The sequence below is a fragment of the Cnephaeus nilssonii genome (assembly GCF_951640355.1).
Source record: "Cnephaeus nilssonii genome assembly, chromosome: 5".
Lineage (NCBI taxonomy): Eukaryota > Metazoa > Chordata > Mammalia > Chiroptera > Vespertilionidae > Cnephaeus > Cnephaeus nilssonii.
This window is the reverse complement of record NC_137076.1, coordinates 9,285,171-9,306,078: the sequence shown is the minus strand read 5'-3', so window position 1 is coordinate 9,306,078 and position 20,908 is coordinate 9,285,171. Positions and strand designations below refer to the sequence as shown.

Genomic DNA, 20,908 nt, shown 5'->3' with positions numbered 1-20,908 from the left:
GTCTCGATGTGCTTTCTTCTTTACTTCTCTAGTTGTAGAACTTCCATTCAGCCAGCTTTCAGGTGGTTCTGAATGATGGTTGTTCTGTATTGTAGTTGTAATTTTGATGTGATTGTGGGAGGCAGAGAGTACAGGTGTTTACCTATGCCACCATCTTGGTTCTCCCTGTCGTTGCCTGTATTTTTTTTTTTTTTCAAATTACACAAATTAATTTGTATTTAAATCACTTTTCCAAAGCACATTGTATGCAGAAGATCAACTGTACTATATAATTATAGCTTCTTTTTATGTAGTATCCCCTCTCCATCACAGGAGAGTGTTACCAATAGCCAATAGCCTTCCATAATACTATGACAATTATCTCTGGGGCTTCAGAGATCATCGTTTCACTGGGTAACATTTTGGGGGAGTGGTGGCAAATACACACACACATAATTGTCTCCCCATGAGGAAATGTATAAGCCAGAGAACCACAAATAGTGACTCTTTCATTCACATACTTAAAAGAGTTTTCACTCAAAAGGCCTACTAGTAAATGGGAAATAACCTGATTTCCTGGTTTAGCTAAACAGTCATAGTTTATTCTTATTTCCCCACATAATTTTAATAGTATAGCCGCCTTCCCTCCTGTAAAAGTGTTCCAGTTTGGACAAAAAATTATATGGTAACCTTACTTAAACTAGGTATTATCTTTGTTATAGAACGTTAAGCTTTGGCTGTGAAGCCAACTAAATTAGGGTTGTAGTTTCCCCATAAAGATACGGTGGTCAGATTGGTTAAATCACCCTGCCTTTTCCCATATAGAAGAGTCACAAATCTGGCAATGTAAACAACATGAGGAGGGCTTTCAGCAATGAAAGCATCAGCTCCGTACCTCTATATTTTTTTGAATTGGCTATTTATACAGCCTGCCATGATGATTTTGGAATAATGGGGAGTCTCTGGCCAGCCACGAGGGATTTTAAATGCCACCAATAGTAATGAAAAAAAGTATCACATTTTTGTCTTATTTCTGGCTTCCAAAACAGAAAACGGAGGTAGAAGTTTGAATCAGGAGCTATTTATTTTTAAGTTAATAGTACAAAAGAAGGCCCTCTTTCCATCAAACTCCCCTCCCCACTACCAAGCCTAGAATTATTAGGAATGGCATCTCCTCAGAATGGAAAAGCTGGACACCAAGCATTCAACCAAAGTCCAGGGTCCCCTGTCACACTTCCCTCCCTAGCTCTCCCAAATAGCTAGCTCACTCTGTGAGAAAGTCAGTGGAGAGGCTACTGGGAATGGGGAGAGCTAAGTCAGTGTTCATCTGGGATAGCAATTTGCAAGGCAACAGATCTACTTACCCACACTCCAATAGCAGCGCCCTAACCCTGCGGGATGCCATGGATTCCACAGACCTGGTCTCCCACCCCGCACTGTCCCAGCACATTCTGGGCATGTTTGCACATATTCTTGCCCCGCATTTCAATCTGAGGTAGCAGTTCTCTCAGTGTATCTCAGAGTTCAGTCTGCAGATGGCCTTATACCATAAGTATTCTAAGCACTGAAGAACATTATCATCCACCTTCGGGTTAAACTTGTTGGCCAACAGATGATGATTCTGAAGAATCCAATGAAGGTCTCCAATGCCATAAATACAGATAGACCGCTGGTGGGTTCCAGAGCAAGGTGCATAAGGTGCCCCCATGCTGATGTCTCCTTCATGGCCCTGCCACTTTACCAGCCTGGCAATGGCAGCCATGTCTGACATGTGAAACTTGGGGTGGTAGGGAACAGAGCCAGGCATCCATGGGGCACAATGAAGCGTGGCCCAGAGGTGTTCATCAGGGATATAATTATCTTGCCCACTCAATCAGTTGCCAGGCTTTGGGGTTCTTGAAGACCTGTTGGACAAAGCCTTGAGAAGCCACAATGTAGGCATTTCCCGTGAACATAGGTAAATTATTAGGCGGAGGGTCCTTCATCTTACATATACATACATGTTGGTTATGTATATTGTGTCTTTTACCTCATAGTGATATTGCTGGCGAGATATTTTGTACTCAGTAGGTATCTCAGACTCCATACTGTTCTTCCCATTCAACATCTTGAGGGCCAGGACCATCTTGGCATTGGTCTTTATAGGACAGTCTGTTCCGCATGTATTCAGGAAGTATTTCCATGGCCCTGAGCTCTGAAGAAAGTCTTCCATACAGTTTAGGTCCGCCTGCACCCTGGACCAGGAGGCATAAACCACCCGAACCAACTTCCTGGCCATGAAGACATTTGGGAAGCATGAAATAATTGTCCTGACTGCCTCTTTGAAAGTGTCTGGGGACTTCTCATCCACGTGAATACAATATATGTTCTGAGGGGTATACACAGCTCTCAGCAGCCTTTCAAAGTTTTCAATCTTCTCGTGGACCACCATAGAGTATGCAATAGGGAAATCTGACTTTTCTTTGCTGAGTGGGTACGGTATGAACTTCCTTTTGGCTTTAAGGTACTCACCGTCTCTGGTCATGTTGATGTAGTCAGTGTCTATGAAAGGCTCCTGCTTCTTGACCTCCAGCCTGTCAAGGAGAGCCTCAATCACTGCTTCCTTGTCCCCTCGGATGATTCTAGAACAGTTGATGGATCTCCTTGCTGTCAACTGCAGGGACTTGTACAAGATGTCTCTGCAGTGCTTGCTTCAAAAGTCTGTGGACTCCAAATCCAGGGAATCAAAGTCACATTTCAATCTGAGAGAGAATCTCAGAGCAAGAATGGCCAACAGCAAATAGCAGCCCAGGGTCCACAGGTTATGCTGCCGGCAGAGTTTCTTCCACCAAATCATCTTCATGGTATGGGAGATCAGTAGACTTTGGGCACAGGGAAGGAAGAGGAGATTGGAATCCTTTAATAGCTTCTTTCCTATTTAGGGTAGATCTCTTGCCGTGGTTTGTTTCTATTTCCCAGAGAAGATTGGTTGGGTTCCATGGAAGCAGATGTGAAAACCATATCCCTTGGTCTTCTTTTAACCCCTCCAAAATATACTTTCTGATATTCACAGGGCGTCCAAAAAACTGTCTCCGGCTCCTCAATTTTAGGTCACTGGTTTGTTATAAAAAGGATATAATTCAGAACAGCTAGATGGAAGAGATGCACAGGGAAAGGTATGTGGGAAGGGTCCCAAAGTTTTCATGCCTGATCCAGGTGCGCCACTCTCCACACATCTCCAGAAGTTCATGAACCCGGAAGCTCTTGTAGCCCCATCCTCTTGGGCATTTATAGAAGCTTCATTACGTGGTCACGATGGATACAGTCACCAGCCTTTTTCCGTTGCCTGCATTTTTAGTGTTGAGATTCTCCTTGGTCTGGCATTAATTGTCATCCTGGCTAAGAAGACAGATTCTTGGGTTCATCTCTTTGGGCAAATTTCTGACCCTGCCAGCCTCAGGTCCTCCTCTGTGTCCTGGGGTGGTGATGCTTATCAATGCGAAAGGTGCACTGGGCCTGCTGCTTTCTGCTCCACTTCTACCACATTTTTCAAGTAGAAGGCTTGCCTTCCCTATAGTATTAATCCACAGCAGTCTGTTCCAGGATTACCACACATTATCTTTGCTCTTTAGTGCAAGTATGTGAAGTCATACTGTTTCTTATTTGTAAGTGTTATGTCTCCTTACCTGTATTACTCTGGTGTCTGAACTGTGTTGTATCACCTAAAATATTCAGATCCTAAGGCTGATTCTTTCTCAGAATTGACACTTGTGCAAAACACTTGATGTTAGTACTCTTGAGTGAATATTGGCCAGCCTCTCAGTGGACTTCAGAGCTTCTGCCATGACATGCTATGCACATTCATCTATGAAATGTGAATTGGACAAATGGTTTCTGTGATCCCGCCAGCCCTGATATCTTTATAGATATTACTTCCTAGTACCATATTTTATTTTGCAATGATGACAGAGTTCTCACACTTAATATGGCAGATCTTTAGGCTTGTCCTAATTTCAGATATTAGTAATTAGCCCAGCTGGTGATCTGTACCGATGAGTACCAGGAGCCGGTTGGCATGTGTGTACATCGGAGATGAGTGGGCCTGCCCTTCCTGTGGTGAAGAGAAGTTCTAGGATGCACTAGTGAAGTACTTGAGTCGGATTAACATAGAAGTTACATTTATTTGTCCTGTGGTGGGATCGAGTTGTCTTGCTTTAACCTGGCACCTTAACTTTGTGTTCACTGGGCACATTCTTCCATCTTTTCTTTTCTTCATCGTCATGTTTGTGTGTGTCTGTTTGTTTTTGTGGCTAGGTGCTGTCTGTAGCCAACTCTGATCAGATCGTGAAAACCAATTAGGCCAAATGGCAGAATTTGGACAAGACGATGTTCTAGCAGTCATATGAGAAATAATAAAAAAAAAAAATCCAGAGGAAGTTGTAGACTTTTCCCACTTCTAAACGATGAGCAGAGTTAGTTCTAGATATTTTGTAGGATTAAATATGATCATAATGTCACATGTAGCATATAGGAGCCAGGTGCTCTTCTAAGTGCCTTTGATATATTAAATCAGTTAAACTTCACCACTGTGGTGCAGGATAAGGACAATTCTATCTCCACTTACAGATCAGGAAATGGAGGCAGAGAGGCTAAGTAACTGACAAGGGGTCACATGCAAATGATGGCAACTGTGCTTCTGCCTAGGGCAGTGATGGGCAACCTTTTGAGCTTGGTGTGTCAAACTTCGCCAAAAAACTGAGCATAACTCGGGTAGTGTGTCACTTTGAGGAAAAAACATTATTTCGCAAATGTTTCGCCTCAGCGACCACGTGTCATCAGAAATGGCTACGCGTGTCAGTGCTGACACGCGTGTTATAGGTTCGCCATCACTGGCCTAGGGCAATGATTTCAGATGTTTGTGAAATTGTAGCATCCAGTTGAAATTCAGTTCTGGTATACCTTTTATATGTACATTTTAATTTCATATTAGCACTTTTTAATACAGTTTATATTGCTAAACAGTCAATAAACCTTTTATTGAAGTATTAATGCAAAATAATGAATAAATCACAAGGATAGAAAATGCACAATTTTGAATTATTACAAAATGAGTACACCCAGGACAAGAAGTAGGACATCACCAGCCACAGAGGCACCTATATATAGGCTCCCTGCTGTCTACCCAATTGTAACCAGCATTCTGACTTTCTGTTTCTGAACTTTTCATATGCTTTATTTATTTATTTTATTTTTTATTTTTATTTCAGAGAGGAAGAGAGAAGGAGACAGAGATAAAAACATCAATACTGAGAGAGAATCATCAGTTGGCTGCCTCTTAAAAGACCCACACTGGGAATTGAGCCTGCAACCCAGGCCCTGATCAGGAATCGAACTGTGACCTCCTGGTTTATAGGTTGACGCGCAATCACTGAGCTATGCCGGCCATCAATATGCTTATTTTTAAAGTGAATCAAAATTTTGGGAAAGCTTTAGTATTCCTTTAAGTCCAATAGAAATATCCTAAGGTGTTATGAATTGAGTGGGTTTCTGGAGTTTGCTTCCTAAATATTTAGTTTAATTTGAGACTAGAGGCCCAGTGCATGAATTCGTGCACCAGTGGGGTCCCTCAGCCTGGCCTGCAGGATCAGGCCAAAACCAGCTCTCCGACATCCCCCGAGGGGTCCCAGATTGCGAGAGGGCACAGGCCAGGCCAAGGGACCTCTCCGGTGCACAATCAGGGCCAGGGAGAGATGTGGGAGGTTGGCCAGCCAGGGAGGGACCGCGGAAGGGCTCTAGGGTGTGTCTGGCACGTCTGATCGGCTGGACCCCAGCAGCAAGCTAACCTACCGGTCGGAGCGTCTGTCTGCTAGTGGTCAGTGCACATCATAGCGAGCCGTTGAGTGGCCTAAGCATATCATTAGCATATTGTGCTTTGATTGGTTGAATGGCCTACTGGTCAACTGGACATTTAGCATATTAGGCTTTTATTATATAGAATTCTGGTGTGAAGAACCCATACCCTGAGTAGAATGATCTTTTTTGGTGTACATCACTGTCAGTAACTATGAAGGATGAGAGACTGGCAGGCTAGCAGTGACCCTGCCACAGTTTTTCTAGATGTGTCAGCAAATAGGGACTCTGGTCAGAGAGAAAGGGCCTGTTATGCATGGTACAGTAGGCTTTATGTGCATCTGTTTCCCTGTGCCCCAGGTTTTCCGGGCTTCAGTACGTGCTGCACACAGTGTGGGTTTGTGTCACAGCAAGGAACCTTCTAAATTTGTAAGGGGGCTGCTAACAAACCTTCCTAACCCTTGTCTCCAAGAAGACAGTATCCTGTTAGCCAGATCAACCAGAAGGGAGACACCATGAGAAAGATAGTCTGGGATAGACCCTGATACCAGATGTGGAGAAATACCATGGAGATTGCCTCTCAATAATGTCCACCTCTTGTTTCTGTATCATCTTGGCCTTGAGAGTATTCCCATTTCACTCCACCAGCCACTCTGGTTAATTTGACTGGGACCAGATCTGTGCAGTTTGTATAACAGTATCAAGGCTGCCATCAGTAGGGCTCTAAACAGCAGGATGAAGCCAGCCTGCAACATTGATCTCAGCCAGGCTGAGGGTCCTCACTGGACAAACAGTATAAACCATGAGTTTCTATTCCATTCATTTAGTCACAAATGAACAAAATACCTGTCCTCTGAGAGCTTACAGTCAAATAAGTGGTCATTCTGCCTCATACAGGTGTAGTGAGTGTGCCAGGTCTACACAGCCTTATGAGGGGTGGGGGCAGGGAGAGGTAAGGGCTGGGTGGATTAGGCTCTCCCACTCTAGAGAGATTGCGGTGGCAGTGCAGGATGCTTTGGGGTGGCAAATGCCAAAGGCAGGAGGCCTATTAGACTGTTGCTATAGTTCTGATCATGTCTGCAGCCCTATGAACTTTGGGGTTTCATTTGTGTTAACTGCCTTTGTATTTGATGATACGTTGCCTTTCTCAAATTACTGTTTCTTTATAATTAGGAATCAATTCCACACAAGTTCTTTAGGTGTAGGTTCTACCTTTTTTGTTGTCAGGCCTTGTGTTGCCTGATGTGGTGTCTGTACAATTACACTGAAGAGTCTGGGTCTTTAGAATGTAGCTCAGTGAGGAAATCCATAGATTTCCACTGGGTTCTAAGCTCCAGGAGCCTGGGACTATGTCAGTGCCATTTCTCTTGTCCTTGCAGCCCAGTGTGGTGTGGTGGCTAAAACTTGTTGACCAGATGCAGAGAATCCCTTTGGCCTCTAGCCAGACTGAGGAAGCCCACACTTGTTAGCATTTTAAGAGATAATATTAGTGATTTGTTCTCATTTTTATAAGTGAAATTGTATTATCATTGAAGAGTGTGTATGTGAGAGACAGAGAGAAGTGGAAGATGTGCAGTATTGCAGGTGGACCTGTACTTGGAAGAGCCTTAGAAGGCTTAGCTCTAGCCATGTCAATGTCATGTCCTTGTGGTTTGACCTTGTACAGCAAGCATGTCAAACTCAAAGGCTAACATGGGCCAAATAAACAAGGTTTAAGTTTATGTGGGCCACAAAAAAAAGCTTCAATTTTCATAGAAACATAGGTTTATTTCAATAGAGACATGCTGAATACAAAGGGCTGAAATAAATGAGTAATTGTTAACATAAAATAATAGAACGTATTAATAAAAATTAGTATTTTTTCTTGAACATTAACTTACCAGACACTGAATAACTGCACAAATTAATAAATGTAACACAAATAAACCTATTTTTCTTGTTCTCTGCAAGTGAAATATTTCCTGTTGCACACACCAAACAAGTCAGTCCAATACTAATGACATGGCAATGGGATGCTAAAATATTCACTGCTAGTATTAGTGGAGAGAAATGGTGCACAGGCATGTAAGGGAAATGAATGCAACATGATTATAGTAATCAGTCATTAGTGAATGTTGTAGTTGGTTATTAATTATGTATAACAGGATATTATAAAAATTAACTTATGAAATTTTTTATTAAAACATTTCTTACATACCGTTATATTGGCTGGGCTGCAAAAATATTCGTTTTGGATTGCATGTGGCCTCTAGGCCGCAATTTTAACATGCTTGTTGTACAGGGTCCTCATTCTTTCATGGCCTTGTATTCTTCATCTGTATCACAGGGTTAGGCTAAATGCTCTATAAGGGTTGTTTCAAATCCGTCATGACTTTTCAAACTGCATTGATAACTGCTAATCCTACATAATAAAATGGTAATATGTAAATTACCATCACTCCGCTACGCCCACGATTGGGCCAGCAGGAGGTGCAGGGGGCGGGACTCAGGGTGGCCGGGGTAGCTGATTGGGCCAGAAGGAAGCTGAGCTCGCGGCGCCTCTGGCGCCGCGAGCTCAGCGTTTGTAACATGGCTGCCGGAGGCTTTCGGAAGGCCTGGGGCGCCGGCGGACAGCCAGCCGGACAGGTCCCCCGCGATCAAAGGCCAAAGCGGGGGACCTGGCCGCCTGTCTGCTCCGGCGCAAGGCCTTTCGAAAGCCTCCGCAGCGCCGGAGGCTTTCGGAAGGCCTGGGGCGCCGGCGGACAGCCAGCCGGACAGGTCCCCCGCGATCAAAGGCCAAAGCGGGGGACCTGGCCGCCTGTCTGCTCCGGCGCAAGGCCTTTCGAAAGCCTCCGCAGCGCCGGAGGCTTTCGGAAGGCCTGGGGCGCCGGCGGACAGCCAGCCGGACAGGTCCCCCGCGATCAAAGGCCAAAGCGGGGGACCTGGCCGCCTGTCTGCTCCGGCGCAAGGCCTTTCGAAAGCCTCCGCAGCGCCGGAGGCTTTCGGAAGGCCTGGGGCGCCGGCGGACAGCCAGCCGGACAGGTCCCCCGCGATCAAAGGCCAAAGCGGGGGACCTGGCCGCCTGTCTGCTCCGGCGCAAGGCCTTTCGAAAGCCTCCGCAGCGCCGGAGGCTTTCGGAAGGCCTGGGGCGCCGGCGGACAGCCAGCCGGACAGGTCCCCCGCGATCAAAGGCCAAAGCGGGGGACCTGGCCGCCTGTCTGCTCCGGCGCAAGGCCTTTCGAAAGCCTCCGCAGCGCCGGAGGCTTTCGGAAGGCCTGGGGCGCCGGCGGACAGCCAGCCGGACAGGTCCCCCGCGATCAAAGGCCAAAGCGGGGGACCTGGCCGCCTGTCTGCTCCGGCGCAAGGCCTTTCGAAAGCCTCCGCAGCGCCGGAGGCTTTCGGAAGGCCTGGGGCGCCGGCGGACAGCCAGCCGGACAGGTCCCCCGCGATCAAAGGCCAAAGCGGGGGACCTGGCCGCCTGTCTGCTCCGGCGCAAGGCCTTTCGAAAGCCTCCGCAGCGCCGGAGGCTTTCGGAAGGCCTGGGGCGCCGGCGGACAGCCAGCCGGACAGGTCCCCCGCGATCAAAGGCCAAAGCGGGGGACCTGGCCGCCTGTCTGCTCCGGCGCAAGGCCTTTCGAAAGCCTCCGCAGCGCCGGAGGCTTTCGGAAGGCCTGGGGCGCCGGCGGACAGCCAGCCGGACAGGTCCCCCGCGATCAAAGGCCAAAGCGGGGGACCTGGCCGCCTGTCTGCTCCGGCGCAAGGCCTTTCGAAAGCCTCCGCAGCGCCGGAGGCTTTCGGAAGGCCTGGGGCGCCGGCGGACAGCCAGCCGGACAGGTCCCCCGCGATCAAAGGCCAAAGCGGGGGACCTGGCCGCCTGTCTGCTCCGGCGCAAGGCCTTTCGAAAGCCTCCGCAGCGCCGGAGGCTTTCGGAAGGCCTGGGGCGCCGGCGGACAGCCAGCCGGACAGGTCCCCCGCGATCAAAGGCCAAAGCGGGGGACCTGGCCGCCTGTCTGCTCCGGCGCAAGGCCTTTCGAAAGCCTCCGCAGCGCCGGAGGCTTTCGGAAGGCCTGGGGCGCCGGCGGACAGCCAGCCGGACAGGTCCCCCGCGATCAAAGGCCAAAGCGGGGGACCTGGCCGCCTGTCTGCTCCGGCGCAAGGCCTTTCGAAAGCCTCCGCAGCGCCGGAGGCTTTCGGAAGGCCTGGGGCGCCGGCGGACAGCCAGCCGGACAGGTCCCCCGCGATCAAAGGCCAAAGCGGGGGACCTGGCCGCCTGTCTGCTCCGGCGCAAGGCCTTTCGAAAGCCTCCGCAGCGCCGGAGGCTTTCGGAAGGCCTGGGGCGCCGGCGGACAGCCAGCCGGACAGGTCCCCCGCGATCAAAGGCCAAAGCGGGGGACCTGGCCGCCTGTCTGCTCCGGCGCAAGGCCTTTCGAAAGCCTCCGCAGCGCCGGAGGCTTTCGGAAGGCCTGGGGCGCCGGCGGACAGCCAGCCGGACAGGTCCCCCGCGATCAAAGGCCAAAGCGGGGGACCTGGCCGCCTGTCTGCTCCGGCGCAAGGCCTTTCGAAAGCCTCCGCAGCGCCGGAGGCTTTCGGAAGGCCTGGGGCGCCGGCGGACAGCCAGCCGGACAGGTCCCCCGCGATCAAAGGCCAAAGCGGGGGACCTGGCCGCCTGTCTGCTCCGGCGCAAGGCCTTTCGAAAGCCTCCGCAGCGCCGGAGGCTTTCGGAAGGCCTGGGGCGCCGGCGGACAGCCAGCCGGACAGGTCCCCCGCGATCAAAGGCCAAAGCGGGGGACCTGGCCGCCTGTCTGCTCCGGCGCAAGGCCTTTCGAAAGCCTCCGCAGCGCCGGAGGCTTTCGGAAGGCCTGGGGCGCCGGCGGACAGCCAGCCGGACAGGTCCCCCGCGATCAAAGGCCAAAGCGGGGGACCTGGCCGCCTGTCTGCTCCGGCGCAAGGCCTTTCGAAAGCCTCCGCAGCGCCGGAGGCTTTCGGAAGGCCTGGGGCGCCGGCGGACAGCCAGCCGGACAGGTCCCCCGCGATCAAAGGCCAAAGCGGGGGACCTGGCCGCCTGTCTGCTCCGGCGCAAGGCCTTTCGAAAGCCTCCGCAGCGCCGGAGGCTTTCGGAAGGCCTGGGGCGCCGGCGGACAGCCAGCCGGACAGGTCCCCCGCGATCAAAGGCCAAAGCGGGGGACCTGGCCGCCTGTCTGCTCCGGCGCAAGGCCTTTCGAAAGCCTCCGCAGCGCCGGAGGCTTTCGGAAGGCCTGGGGCGCCGGCGGACAGCCAGCCGGACAGGTCCCCCGCGATCAAAGGCCAAAGCGGGGGACCTGGCCGCCTGTCTGCTCCGGCGCAAGGCCTTTCGAAAGCCTCCGCAGCGCCGGAGGCTTTCGGAAGGCCTGGGGCGCCGGCGGACAGCCAGCCGGACAGGTCCCCCGCGATCAAAGGCCAAAGCGGGGGACCTGGCCGCCTGTCTGCTCCGGCGCAAGGCCTTTCGAAAGCCTCCGCAGCGCCGGAGGCTTTCGGAAGGCCTGGGGCGCCGGCGGACAGCCAGCCGGACAGGTCCCCCGCGATCAAAGGCCAAAGCGGGGGACCTGGCCGCCTGTCTGCTCCGGCGCAAGGCCTTTCGAAAGCCTCCGCAGCGCCGGAGGCTTTCGGAAGGCCTGGGGCGCCGGCGGACAGCCAGCCGGACAGGTCCCCCGCGATCAAAGGCCAAAGCGGGGGACCTGGCCGCCTGTCTGCTCCGGCGCAAGGCCTTTCGAAAGCCTCCGCAGCGCCGGAGGCTTTCGGAAGGCCTGGGGCGCCGGCGGACAGCCAGCCGGACAGGTCCCCCGCGATCAAAGGCCAAAGCGGGGGACCTGGCCGCCTGTCTGCTCCGGCGCAAGGCCTTTCGAAAGCCTCCGCAGCGCCGGAGGCTTTCGGAAGGCCTGGGGCGCCGGCGGACAGCCAGCCGGACAGGTCCCCCGCGATCAAAGGCCAAAGCGGGGGACCTGGCCGCCTGTCTGCTCCGGCGCAAGGCCTTTCGAAAGCCTCCGCAGCGCCGGAGGCTTTCGGAAGGCCTGGGGCGCCGGCGGACAGCCAGCCGGACAGGTCCCCCGCGATCAAAGGCCAAAGCGGGGGACCTGGCCGCCTGTCTGCTCCGGCGCAAGGCCTTTCGAAAGCCTCCGCAGCGCCGGAGGCTTTCGGAAGGCCTGGGGCACCGGCGGACAGCCCGCTGGTGCACCAGGTGCATGATTAAATCATGCACTGGGCCTCTAGTTATGGATAAAACTATCCTATACTAGAGGCCCGGGGCACGAAATTCGTGCACGGGGGTGTGTGTGTCCCTTAGCCCAGCCTGCACCCTCTCCAATCTGCGACATCCCTCTCACAATCCAGGACTGCTGGCTCCCAACCGCTTGCCTGCCTGTCTGCCTGATTGCCCCTAACCGCTTCTGCCTGCCAGCCTGATCACCCCATAACCATTCCCCTGCCAGCCCGGTCACCCCCAACTGCCCTCCCCTGTAGGCCTGGTTGCCCCTAACTGTCCTCCCCTGCTGGCCTTGTCGCCCCCAACTGCCCTCCCCTGTAGGCTTGGTTGCCCCTAACTGCCACCCCCCTGCAGGCCTGATTGCCTCCAACTGCCCTCCCTTTCAGGCCTGGTCCCTCCCAACTGCCCTCCCCTGCTGGCCTGATTGCCCACAACTGTCCTTCCCTGCCGGCCATCTTGTGGCGGCAATCTTGTGTCCAAATGGGGGTGGTCATCTTGTGTGTTGGAGTGATGGTCAATTTGCATATTACCTCTTTATTATATAGATAATAAAAGCTTAATATGCAAATTGCCCCCTTGACCAGGAGTTCGACCACTCCCTATGACGTGCGCTGACCAACAGGGAGTGGTGTGAAACATGGCGGGTGTTGGCGACGCGGCACTGGCCGCGGGTGGCAGTGGAGGCACTGTCGGCCCCAATGGGCCCCGACGAGAGCGGGACTGTGGCGGGATGGTGGAGCAGGTGAGCGGGTGGCGCCAGGCCAAGGCGGGTGCAAGCAGGGCCTCATTGCCCCGCAGATGACCAGCAGTGTTGGCGGGGGTCCTGATGACTCAGGCAGAGGGGAGTACGTGGGACCCGGGGGCCCAGGTGCTGCCCAGGGCCCAGAGGTCAGCTGGGACCTGTCCTTCCATGCCAGATACTCGTGCTTCTATTGCTGGCCATGCCTAGGGACCACACCTGTGCACGAATTTCGTGCACCGGGCCTCTAGTAAAACTATAAGTATACACATATCACTCCATGATTGTATGGAACTCTATAAAAACTATTTGGGGTTATAAGAGTGGAAAAGTTTGTCAGATTATTTTCTCTGTGATCACTTTTTGGCTTTTTGGCTAAGATAAAGTGTAGTATCTGTTCTGATCAGTTTAATATTTTCTCTGTGAAATTGAGTTTATAAAAATTTCAAATGGAGACTCTTCATTAGCTTAGAAACTTGTAAAGAATGTGTAGTGATAGAGGTTATCACACCTCTTGGCATAGTGGTTTCCAGCAGTTTTCTTCCTTCAGTTACATCAGCTCTGGACTCTGGTCTGAGTGGGGGGTGCTCTGGTGGGCATAGAGCTCAGGGACCCTGGGGCTTTAGGAAGAACACAAGTTTGAGACGTGGCCATGTCCTCTCTGCTAAGTAGGACAAAGACTTCGTCTTGCCTATCACATGTGGGGTGAGAGCTCTTGCTAGGCAAGGACCCTGTTATGTGCTGGTGGCTTAGGTTTGTTCTGAATCCAAACCATTCCCTTACCGTTGATGTCCTAGTGTCTCTAGGTCAAGTGTGATGACACATTTTAGCCTGACATACCCACTAATTTGTCCCTTTTCCTTTAGAGCAGAGAGTGGTCTTGGCCTTTGTGGAGACTGACCCAGGAACCAGATGAGCAGAGACCTCTGTGTCCACACCTGGCCATGCTCCTATTATTTGGAACTTGAGAAGCGATGGGTTCCTGGAAAACTTTGGTTAACTTCACTCTCACTAAAATTTCTGACTGATAAAACTGGAGACTTTCTTGTCAGCTTTCCTCTTGCTGATATAATTGAGATCAAGAAAGAAGCTTCTCATTTTATCTTCAGTTCTATCACCATCCTGGAAAAGGACCATGTCAAGCACTGGTTCAGTTCCTTGCAGCCTAGTCGGAATGTTGTTTTCCATATCATCGAACACTTCTGGAGAGAGTTGCTACTGTCTCAGCCAGGAGCTGCTGTGGAGGCGTCATCCTCCAGCATGACCAAGGGGAAGGAGCTGACTGGTCTGATGGCCTGTTCCCAGAAGCGTCTAGAAGATGCAGCCAGAGTCCTACACTACCAGGGTGAGCAGCTGGACAGCATAACGAGCAGCCTGGACAATATGGAGTCTGACCTGGATGTGGCTGACAGGTAGAGAAAAGTACTGCAGCCTTAAGCTGCTCTTTTGGTGTCTTTCATATCCCATATTTAAACCTACCAGACCTGAGGCCCTGAACCTAACTGTCCCCTATACCTGGGCTCCAGAGCATTAAAGAGAAAAAATAAACATGATACAGAAAAATGTTAGTTACATGCAAACAAGTGGTTAGAATAAGATGGAACTTGGAGACATTGTAGAAAATAGGTACTAGGCAAAGTACCAAAAATTAGGTACAGCGGTATAGCGGCAGATTTGGAAATTACCGAAAAATCGGTACAGCGGTCTGGTAGGGTTAATACACATTCAGAAAACATGGGTTATTCCTGCTGTGGACAGTTATGCTGGGCTGGATGCTCTGGGCATACAGACAGTAAAAGAACTGTTGCCAGATTTATTGTAAGTATTTAATGAGGATACCTTATTCAATCACCAGATAAGCCAAGAAGAGAGGGAAACTGAGTCTGAGAGGCCAAAGAATTTGTTTGAGATTACACACACTAAGTTTGTTAATATAGTTTAGTTTTTTAGTAGCTTATTTTTTTATATAGCTGTGGAGCAGCCAGCTTTTAACAAGCATTTTGGCTCCAGAAGTTACCACCTGAGCTGCTGGACCAGCAACGCTCAAAACTTGGGTCTTGGGCCCTTCTACTCTCTTAAAAATTGAGGCCCCAAAGAGCTTTTATTTCTGTGGGTTATGTTCTATTAACCATGTTTTTTAAAACTAAAAAATTAAAAATATTATTGTTTAAAGAGTAAAATAATAAACTCATGACTTAGTAATGTGACATTTAAAAAATAATATTTTTACATTATTATATTATTACTAGAGGACCGGTGCACGAAATTTGTGCACACGTAGGGTCCCTAGGCCTGGCCGGCGATCAGGGCCGATCTGTGGGGTGCCTGGAGGGGCGATCTAGGGCCTCCGCTAGCACCAGCCTTGGCTGCCCTGGGGTCTGCGGGCTGGGGGCAGCTCCTGTGTTGAGTGTCTGCCCCCTGGTGGTTGTTCTGCCGTTTGGTCGATTTGCATATTAGGCTTTTATTATATAGGATTATCCTATATAATAAAAGCCTAATGTGCAAATTGGACCCTCGGGTGGTTGTTTGACTGGGAGTTCGACCAGGAGACCGGGAGTTCGACTGTTCGCTATGAAAAGTGCTGACTACCAGGGGGCGGTGTGGAACATGGTGGGTGTCGGTGACACGGCGCTGACAGCGGGAGGCAGTGGAGGTGCTGCCAGCCCCGATGGGCCCCAATGAAAGCGGGACCGCGGGGGGATGGTGGAGCAGGTGAGTGGGCGGTGCCAGGCCAAGGCGGGTGCGAGCGGGGGCCCAATCACCCTGCCCATCATCCCACAGATGGTGACCAGTGGCAGTGGTGGGAGCGGGGCCGCCACCAGCTCCCAGGCTCTGAGGGAACTGGGTGCGGGGCCCGGCCCCAACCAATCATCCCACAGGCGGGATGGTGCAGCAGGTGATGGGGCAGTGCTAGGCCAAGGCAGGGTGCCAGGTGTGGCTGCGAGGCTGGGGGTACGAGTTGGGGCCCAATCTCCGCAGACCACCCCAAGGTACCCCACCCTTGCACCAGGCTTCTAATATATGTATACTGAGTGGCCAGATTATTATGATCTCTGAATGCATAATAATCTGTCCACTCAGTGTGTGTGTGTGTGTATATATATATATATATATATATATATATATATATATATATATATATTAGAGGCCCGGTGCATGAATTTGTGCATGGGTGGGGTCCGGCCAGCCTGGCCAAGGGGAGGGAACATGGGCGGTTGGCCGGCCTGCCTGCTGGTCGAACTCCTGGTTGAGGGGACAATTTGAATATTAGCCTTTTGTTATATAGAATATACACTGAGTGGCCAGATAATTATGCGTTCAGAGATCATAATAATCTGGCCACTCTGTGTGTGTGTGTGTGTGTGTGTGTGTGTGTATACCTAAGCGACCACATATATCCTACCTAATAATAGACAAATATGCAAATTGACCATACCTCAGACACACCCACAAGCCACGCCCACAAGCCACGCCCACCACCCAATCAGAGCAAGCATGCAAATTAACCCAAACCAAGATGGCTACAGCCACAGAGAGCAAGGTTTCCTAGGTAACAGAGGAAGCCAAGCTTTCCATAGCTGTTGCAGGCCTAAGCCTCCACTCAAGCTACAAAGTTTCAATTATAGAAGGTAAACAAATTCGAACAAATGGCGGCAGAATGGAGCTTGAGAGAGCAGGCCAGGGTTGCCACCGGCAACAGGGGAAGCAAAGCTTTCCGCACACCCTGGCCGGGCCCACCCGCTTAAGGCAACAAAGTTTCAGTTATAACCCCAACAGAAATGGCTGCTGGAGCCCCAGGCTTGGCTCTGCTCCAGGCTACAAAGTTTCAATTGTAGAAGGAAAATAAATTCCAGATACCAGGGCCTCTTCTTGGGTTGCCAGGGGGCGTGGCTGGCCTGCAAACCACCACAGGCCCCTCGCTCAGGCCGCCCCACGCCCCAAGGGAACCCCCACCTGATTCGGGACACCCTTCAGGGCAAACCAGCTGGCCCCCACCCCTGTACCAGGCCTCTATCCTATCTAATAAAAGAGTAATATACAGATTGATCATCACTGCAACACACAATATAGCTGCCCCCATGTGGTCAAAGATCCTGCCCCCATGTGGACACAAGATGGCCACCACAAGATGGCCAGCAGGAGAGGGCAGTTGGGAGGCACCCAGCCTGCAAGGGAGGGCAGTTGAGAAGGACCAGGCCTGCAAGGGAGGGCAGTTGGAGGTGATCAGCCCTGCAGGAGAGGGCAGTTAGGGGTGACCAGGCCGGCAGAGGAGGGAAGTTGGGGCAAACAGGCTGGCAGCAGAGTGGTTAGGGGTGATCAGGCTGGCAGGCAGAAGCGGTTAGGGGCAGTCAGGAAGGCAGGCAGGCAAGCAGTTGGGAGCCAGCAGTCCTGGATTGTGAGAGGGCCATCGGACATCCCTTGAGGGGTCCCATATTGGAGAGGGTACAGGCTGGGCTGAGGGACAACCCCCCTCCATGCACGAATTTCGTGCACCGGGCCTCTAGTATATATATAAACCTAAGCGACCGAATGACCAAACAACCAGTCGATCAGTCGCTATGATGCGAGCTGCCCCCTGGTGGTCAGTGTGTTCCCACAGCAGTAGTGCCACTCAGCTGACCATTGGGTGCCAGATGACAGCTGGCAAGCGCTGTGGCGGCGTGAGCCTCTCCTGCCTCCGTGGCAACGCTACTGAACAGCGGTGGCGGCAGGTGCCCAGGCCTGGCTTGGGCTCCTCCCCAGCCACCTGCTGCTTCCGGCACTACTACATCCCCCGAGGGGTCCCAGATTTTGAGAGGGCATAGGCCAGGCTAAGGGACCCCACCAGTGCACGAATCCATGCACCAGGCCTCCAGTATCCTATCTAATAAAGAGGGAATATGTAAATTGACCATCACACCATCACAAAGATGGCGGTGCCCACAGCGGATGTGAGGTTTCCATAACACAAGATGGCTGCGCCCACAGTGGAGGCCGAGTTCCCATAATGAGCCTTAAGGAGCAATCAGCAGGGACCTGAGGCTGCATGGCGCTGGGCTGGATCAGATGACCTGAACCTGCGCCCCCTGCCTGGTGGGGCTTGACAGGGGACCTCAGGCCATGACCCCCACCCCGGCGCTGGGGACCTGAGGCTGTGCTCCCCGCCTAGCGCCGGGCCGGGGGATCTGAGGCTCTGTTCTCCTCCCAGCAGGGCTTGACAGGGTACCTGAGGTTGAGCCCCATACCAGGTGGGGCTTGATGGGGGACCTGAGGTTGGGCCCCCCTCCTGGCGCCGGACCGGGGGACTTGAGGCTGCGCCCTCCACCCGGCAGGGCTTGATGGGGGACCTCAAGGCACGCACCCCACCCCGGTCCGGGCTGGTGGACCTCAGGCCGCACCCCCCGCCTGGCGGGGCTTGACGGAGGACCTCAGGCCACTCCGCCCACCTCGGCACTGGGTCAGGGGACCTGAGGGTATGGTGGGGGACCTGGGACTGTGCCCCCCAACCCAGCGCCAGACCAGGGGACCTGAGGCTGTGCCCCCACCCGTCGGGGCTTGACGGGGGACCTGAGGCTGCGTCCCCCGCCCGGCGAGGCTTGATGGGGGTGGGGCTGGCCGGGTCTGGATCTCGCCCAATGGGGGTGGGGCCAGCTCGGTATGGGTCTCAAGCAATTTTGAGGTGCCGCAGGTGGGCAGGGACTTGAATCTGGGTCCCACGGTGCGCCCCAGACTCTTGATAGGAGAAAGATTTTCATATACATTTTACTAGTCTTCTTTCATCTCTGACACTTCTATTATAGAGAAAGGGCAAATAGCAATATTAAAATATTTCCTCTAATTAATCCCCTTTTAATGTGCATGAATTTCGTGCACCGGGCCACTAGTTATATAATAACCTGTTCAGTGAAGAATAGCACTGTTTGAGACATTGCACCTCTGTAAAGTGAGGCTTAGCAGAAGACATAGGGTTCCCATGCCTGCTGCTGTAGTGAGTGCTCTGTGCCTTTATAAAAACCTTGCCTGCACTGAGATACTAAGATGGGCTTTGGTACAAGAGTCCCCCATCTTCTCAGGTGACCAGCACTTTAATAAACCTCTCTTTTCACTGGTACCTGCCTCACAAGTTTGGATTTTATGGCGACAGGCAGTCGAACCTTGGATTTAGTTTTTCTTTCTCTATTTTTATTTCATTTTTTATTGTTGTTAGTATTGCAGATATCTCCTCTTTTTTCCCCCTTTACCCTAATGCTCCCAGCCCCTACCAACCACCCATGTCTTCACTACCCAATTGCCTGTGTCCATTCTATGCCTGTCTATAATAATAAAAGTGTAATATGCTAATTAGGACAGCCGAATGACCTTCTGCACGTCCTTCCAGGCGACCTTGCGGAATGACCAGTGGGCGGGGGCAGGGCCAGTGAGCCTGCGCCGCCAGGCCAGCCATGGCGGTCCTGGCACCCCCCCTTCCACAGAGACCACGGGAGAGGCCATGGTGCGGCCCGGTCCCTGCGTCACCCCTTTTGTAGAGGCAGCAGGAGAGGCAGCACCAGGACCGGGCCTGCACCTCTGCCCATCCTGGCACTGCCCCTTCTGCAGAGGTGGCTGGAGAGGCCACGGTGCAAGCCCGGTCCTGGCACCATGCCTTCCACAGAGGTGGCGGGGGGACGGGGCGGCACAGTCCCAGAGCCTCCGCATAGATGGGACAGGGTGTGGCCACAGCGCCTCAACTTCCCATGGCCTCTCCCCCAGCCAGGCTGGCCCCAGGTCACCCCCCACACCAGTGGGCAGGGGGCGGGCCAGCACTAAGGAGCAGTGAGCCTGGCTTCTGGTTGAGCGGCACTCTCCTCCCCCCCCCACCCCCCAGCCAGAAGCCGGGCTCACGGCTGGCAAGTGCGGCGGAGTATGGCGGAGGTGGCGTGAGCCTCTCCCGCCTCCACGGCAGGTGGGTGGTAAGAAGGGAGGGGTCCTGGACTGCAGGAGCCCCAGACTGCAAGAGGGATGTATGAGTGCCAGCTTAGGCCTGATCCCTGGGGGGTCCTGGACTGCAAGAGGGCACCGTCCAGGCTGAGGGAACACCCCCTCCCCGTGCACAAATTTCATGCACCAGGCTTTTAGTCTATATATATAAAAGCCTAAGTGACCATTACGACCGGATGACCAGCCAGTAGCTATGATGTGCACTGACCACCAGGGGGAAGACATTCAACGCAGGAGCTGCCCCCTGGTGGTTAGTGCATTCCTACTGTCAACCTCCCTTGTTCGGCCAACCTCCTGTGGTTCCTCCCCCCGGCTGGCCAGGTGGTCAGTGTACTCCCACAGCCTACCTCCCACGGTCAGCCAACCTCCCACAGTCCCTCTCTCCCCCCGGCCGGCCGGCTCCGATCGGGACTGGGCAAGATGGCCCCAATCGCTGGCCAGGCCGACGGACCCCACCCCTGCACAAATTTGTGCACCGGGCCTCTAGTAAGTATATAAGTTCTTTGGTTTATCTCTTCTCATCCCCCGAATCCCACATCTGTCCCATGCCTCCCTGCTTTGGGTCGTATTTTGTTGGTCAATTCATTCTGCTCATTAGATTCCATAAATAAGTGAGATCATGTTATATTTGTCTTTCTCAGATTGGCTTATTTCACTTAGCATAATATTTTCCAGGTCTATCCATGCTGTTCCAAAGGGTAAGAGATCCCTCTTTTTTACAGTTGCATAGCATTGCATTGTGTAAATGTTCCACAGCTTTTTTTATCCATTCATCTACTGATGGGCACTTGGGCTGTTTCCAAATCTTAGCTGTTGTAAATAACGTTGCTATGAATATAGGGGTGCATTGGTGTTTTGGGATTTTTAGGATATATTCCCAGAAGTGGGATTGCTGTCTCAAAGGGAAGTTCCATTTACAATTTATTGAGGAAACTCTATACTGTTCTCCATAGTGGCTGCACCAGTCTGCATTCCTACCAGCAGTGAACTAGTGTTCCCTTTTCTCCACATCCTCACCAGCATTTGTTTGTTGATTTTTTTATGATAGTCATTCTGACATGTGTGAGGTGATATCTCATTGTGGTTTTAATTTGCATTTCTCTGATAATTAGTGACTTTTAGCATTTTTTCATGTGTCTCTTGGCCATTTGTATGTCTTCTTTGGAGAAATCTCTATTCAGGTCGAC

At 52.3% G+C, this 20,908-nt stretch overlaps 1 protein-coding gene and 1 pseudogene across 5 annotated transcripts in view; one reads left to right on the top strand and one right to left on the bottom strand.

The window, feature by feature from the left end:
- Positions 1-20,908, top strand: part of SNAP47 (synaptosome associated protein 47) — a 94,030-nt gene that overhangs the window by 6,190 nt on the left and 66,932 nt on the right. For 3 of the 4 annotated variants that reach the window (XM_079772070.1, XM_079772069.1, XM_079772072.1), the window contains exon 2: positions 13,631-14,176. In XM_079772070.1, the coding sequence (XP_079628196.1) occupies positions 13,677-14,176 (500 nt within the window). In that variant the 5' untranslated portion in view covers positions 13,631-13,676. The remainder of the gene's footprint in view (positions 1-13,630; positions 14,177-20,908) is intronic. The other variant, XM_079772071.1, reaches the window with a different exon arrangement.
- On the bottom strand, positions 452-3,563 carry LOC307100342 (beta-1,3-galactosyl-O-glycosyl-glycoprotein beta-1,6-N-acetylglucosaminyltransferase 3-like; annotated as a pseudogene). Its single transcript has one exon. The product of its transcript is annotated as a beta-1,3-galactosyl-O-glycosyl-glycoprotein beta-1,6-N-acetylglucosaminyltransferase 3-like (transcript).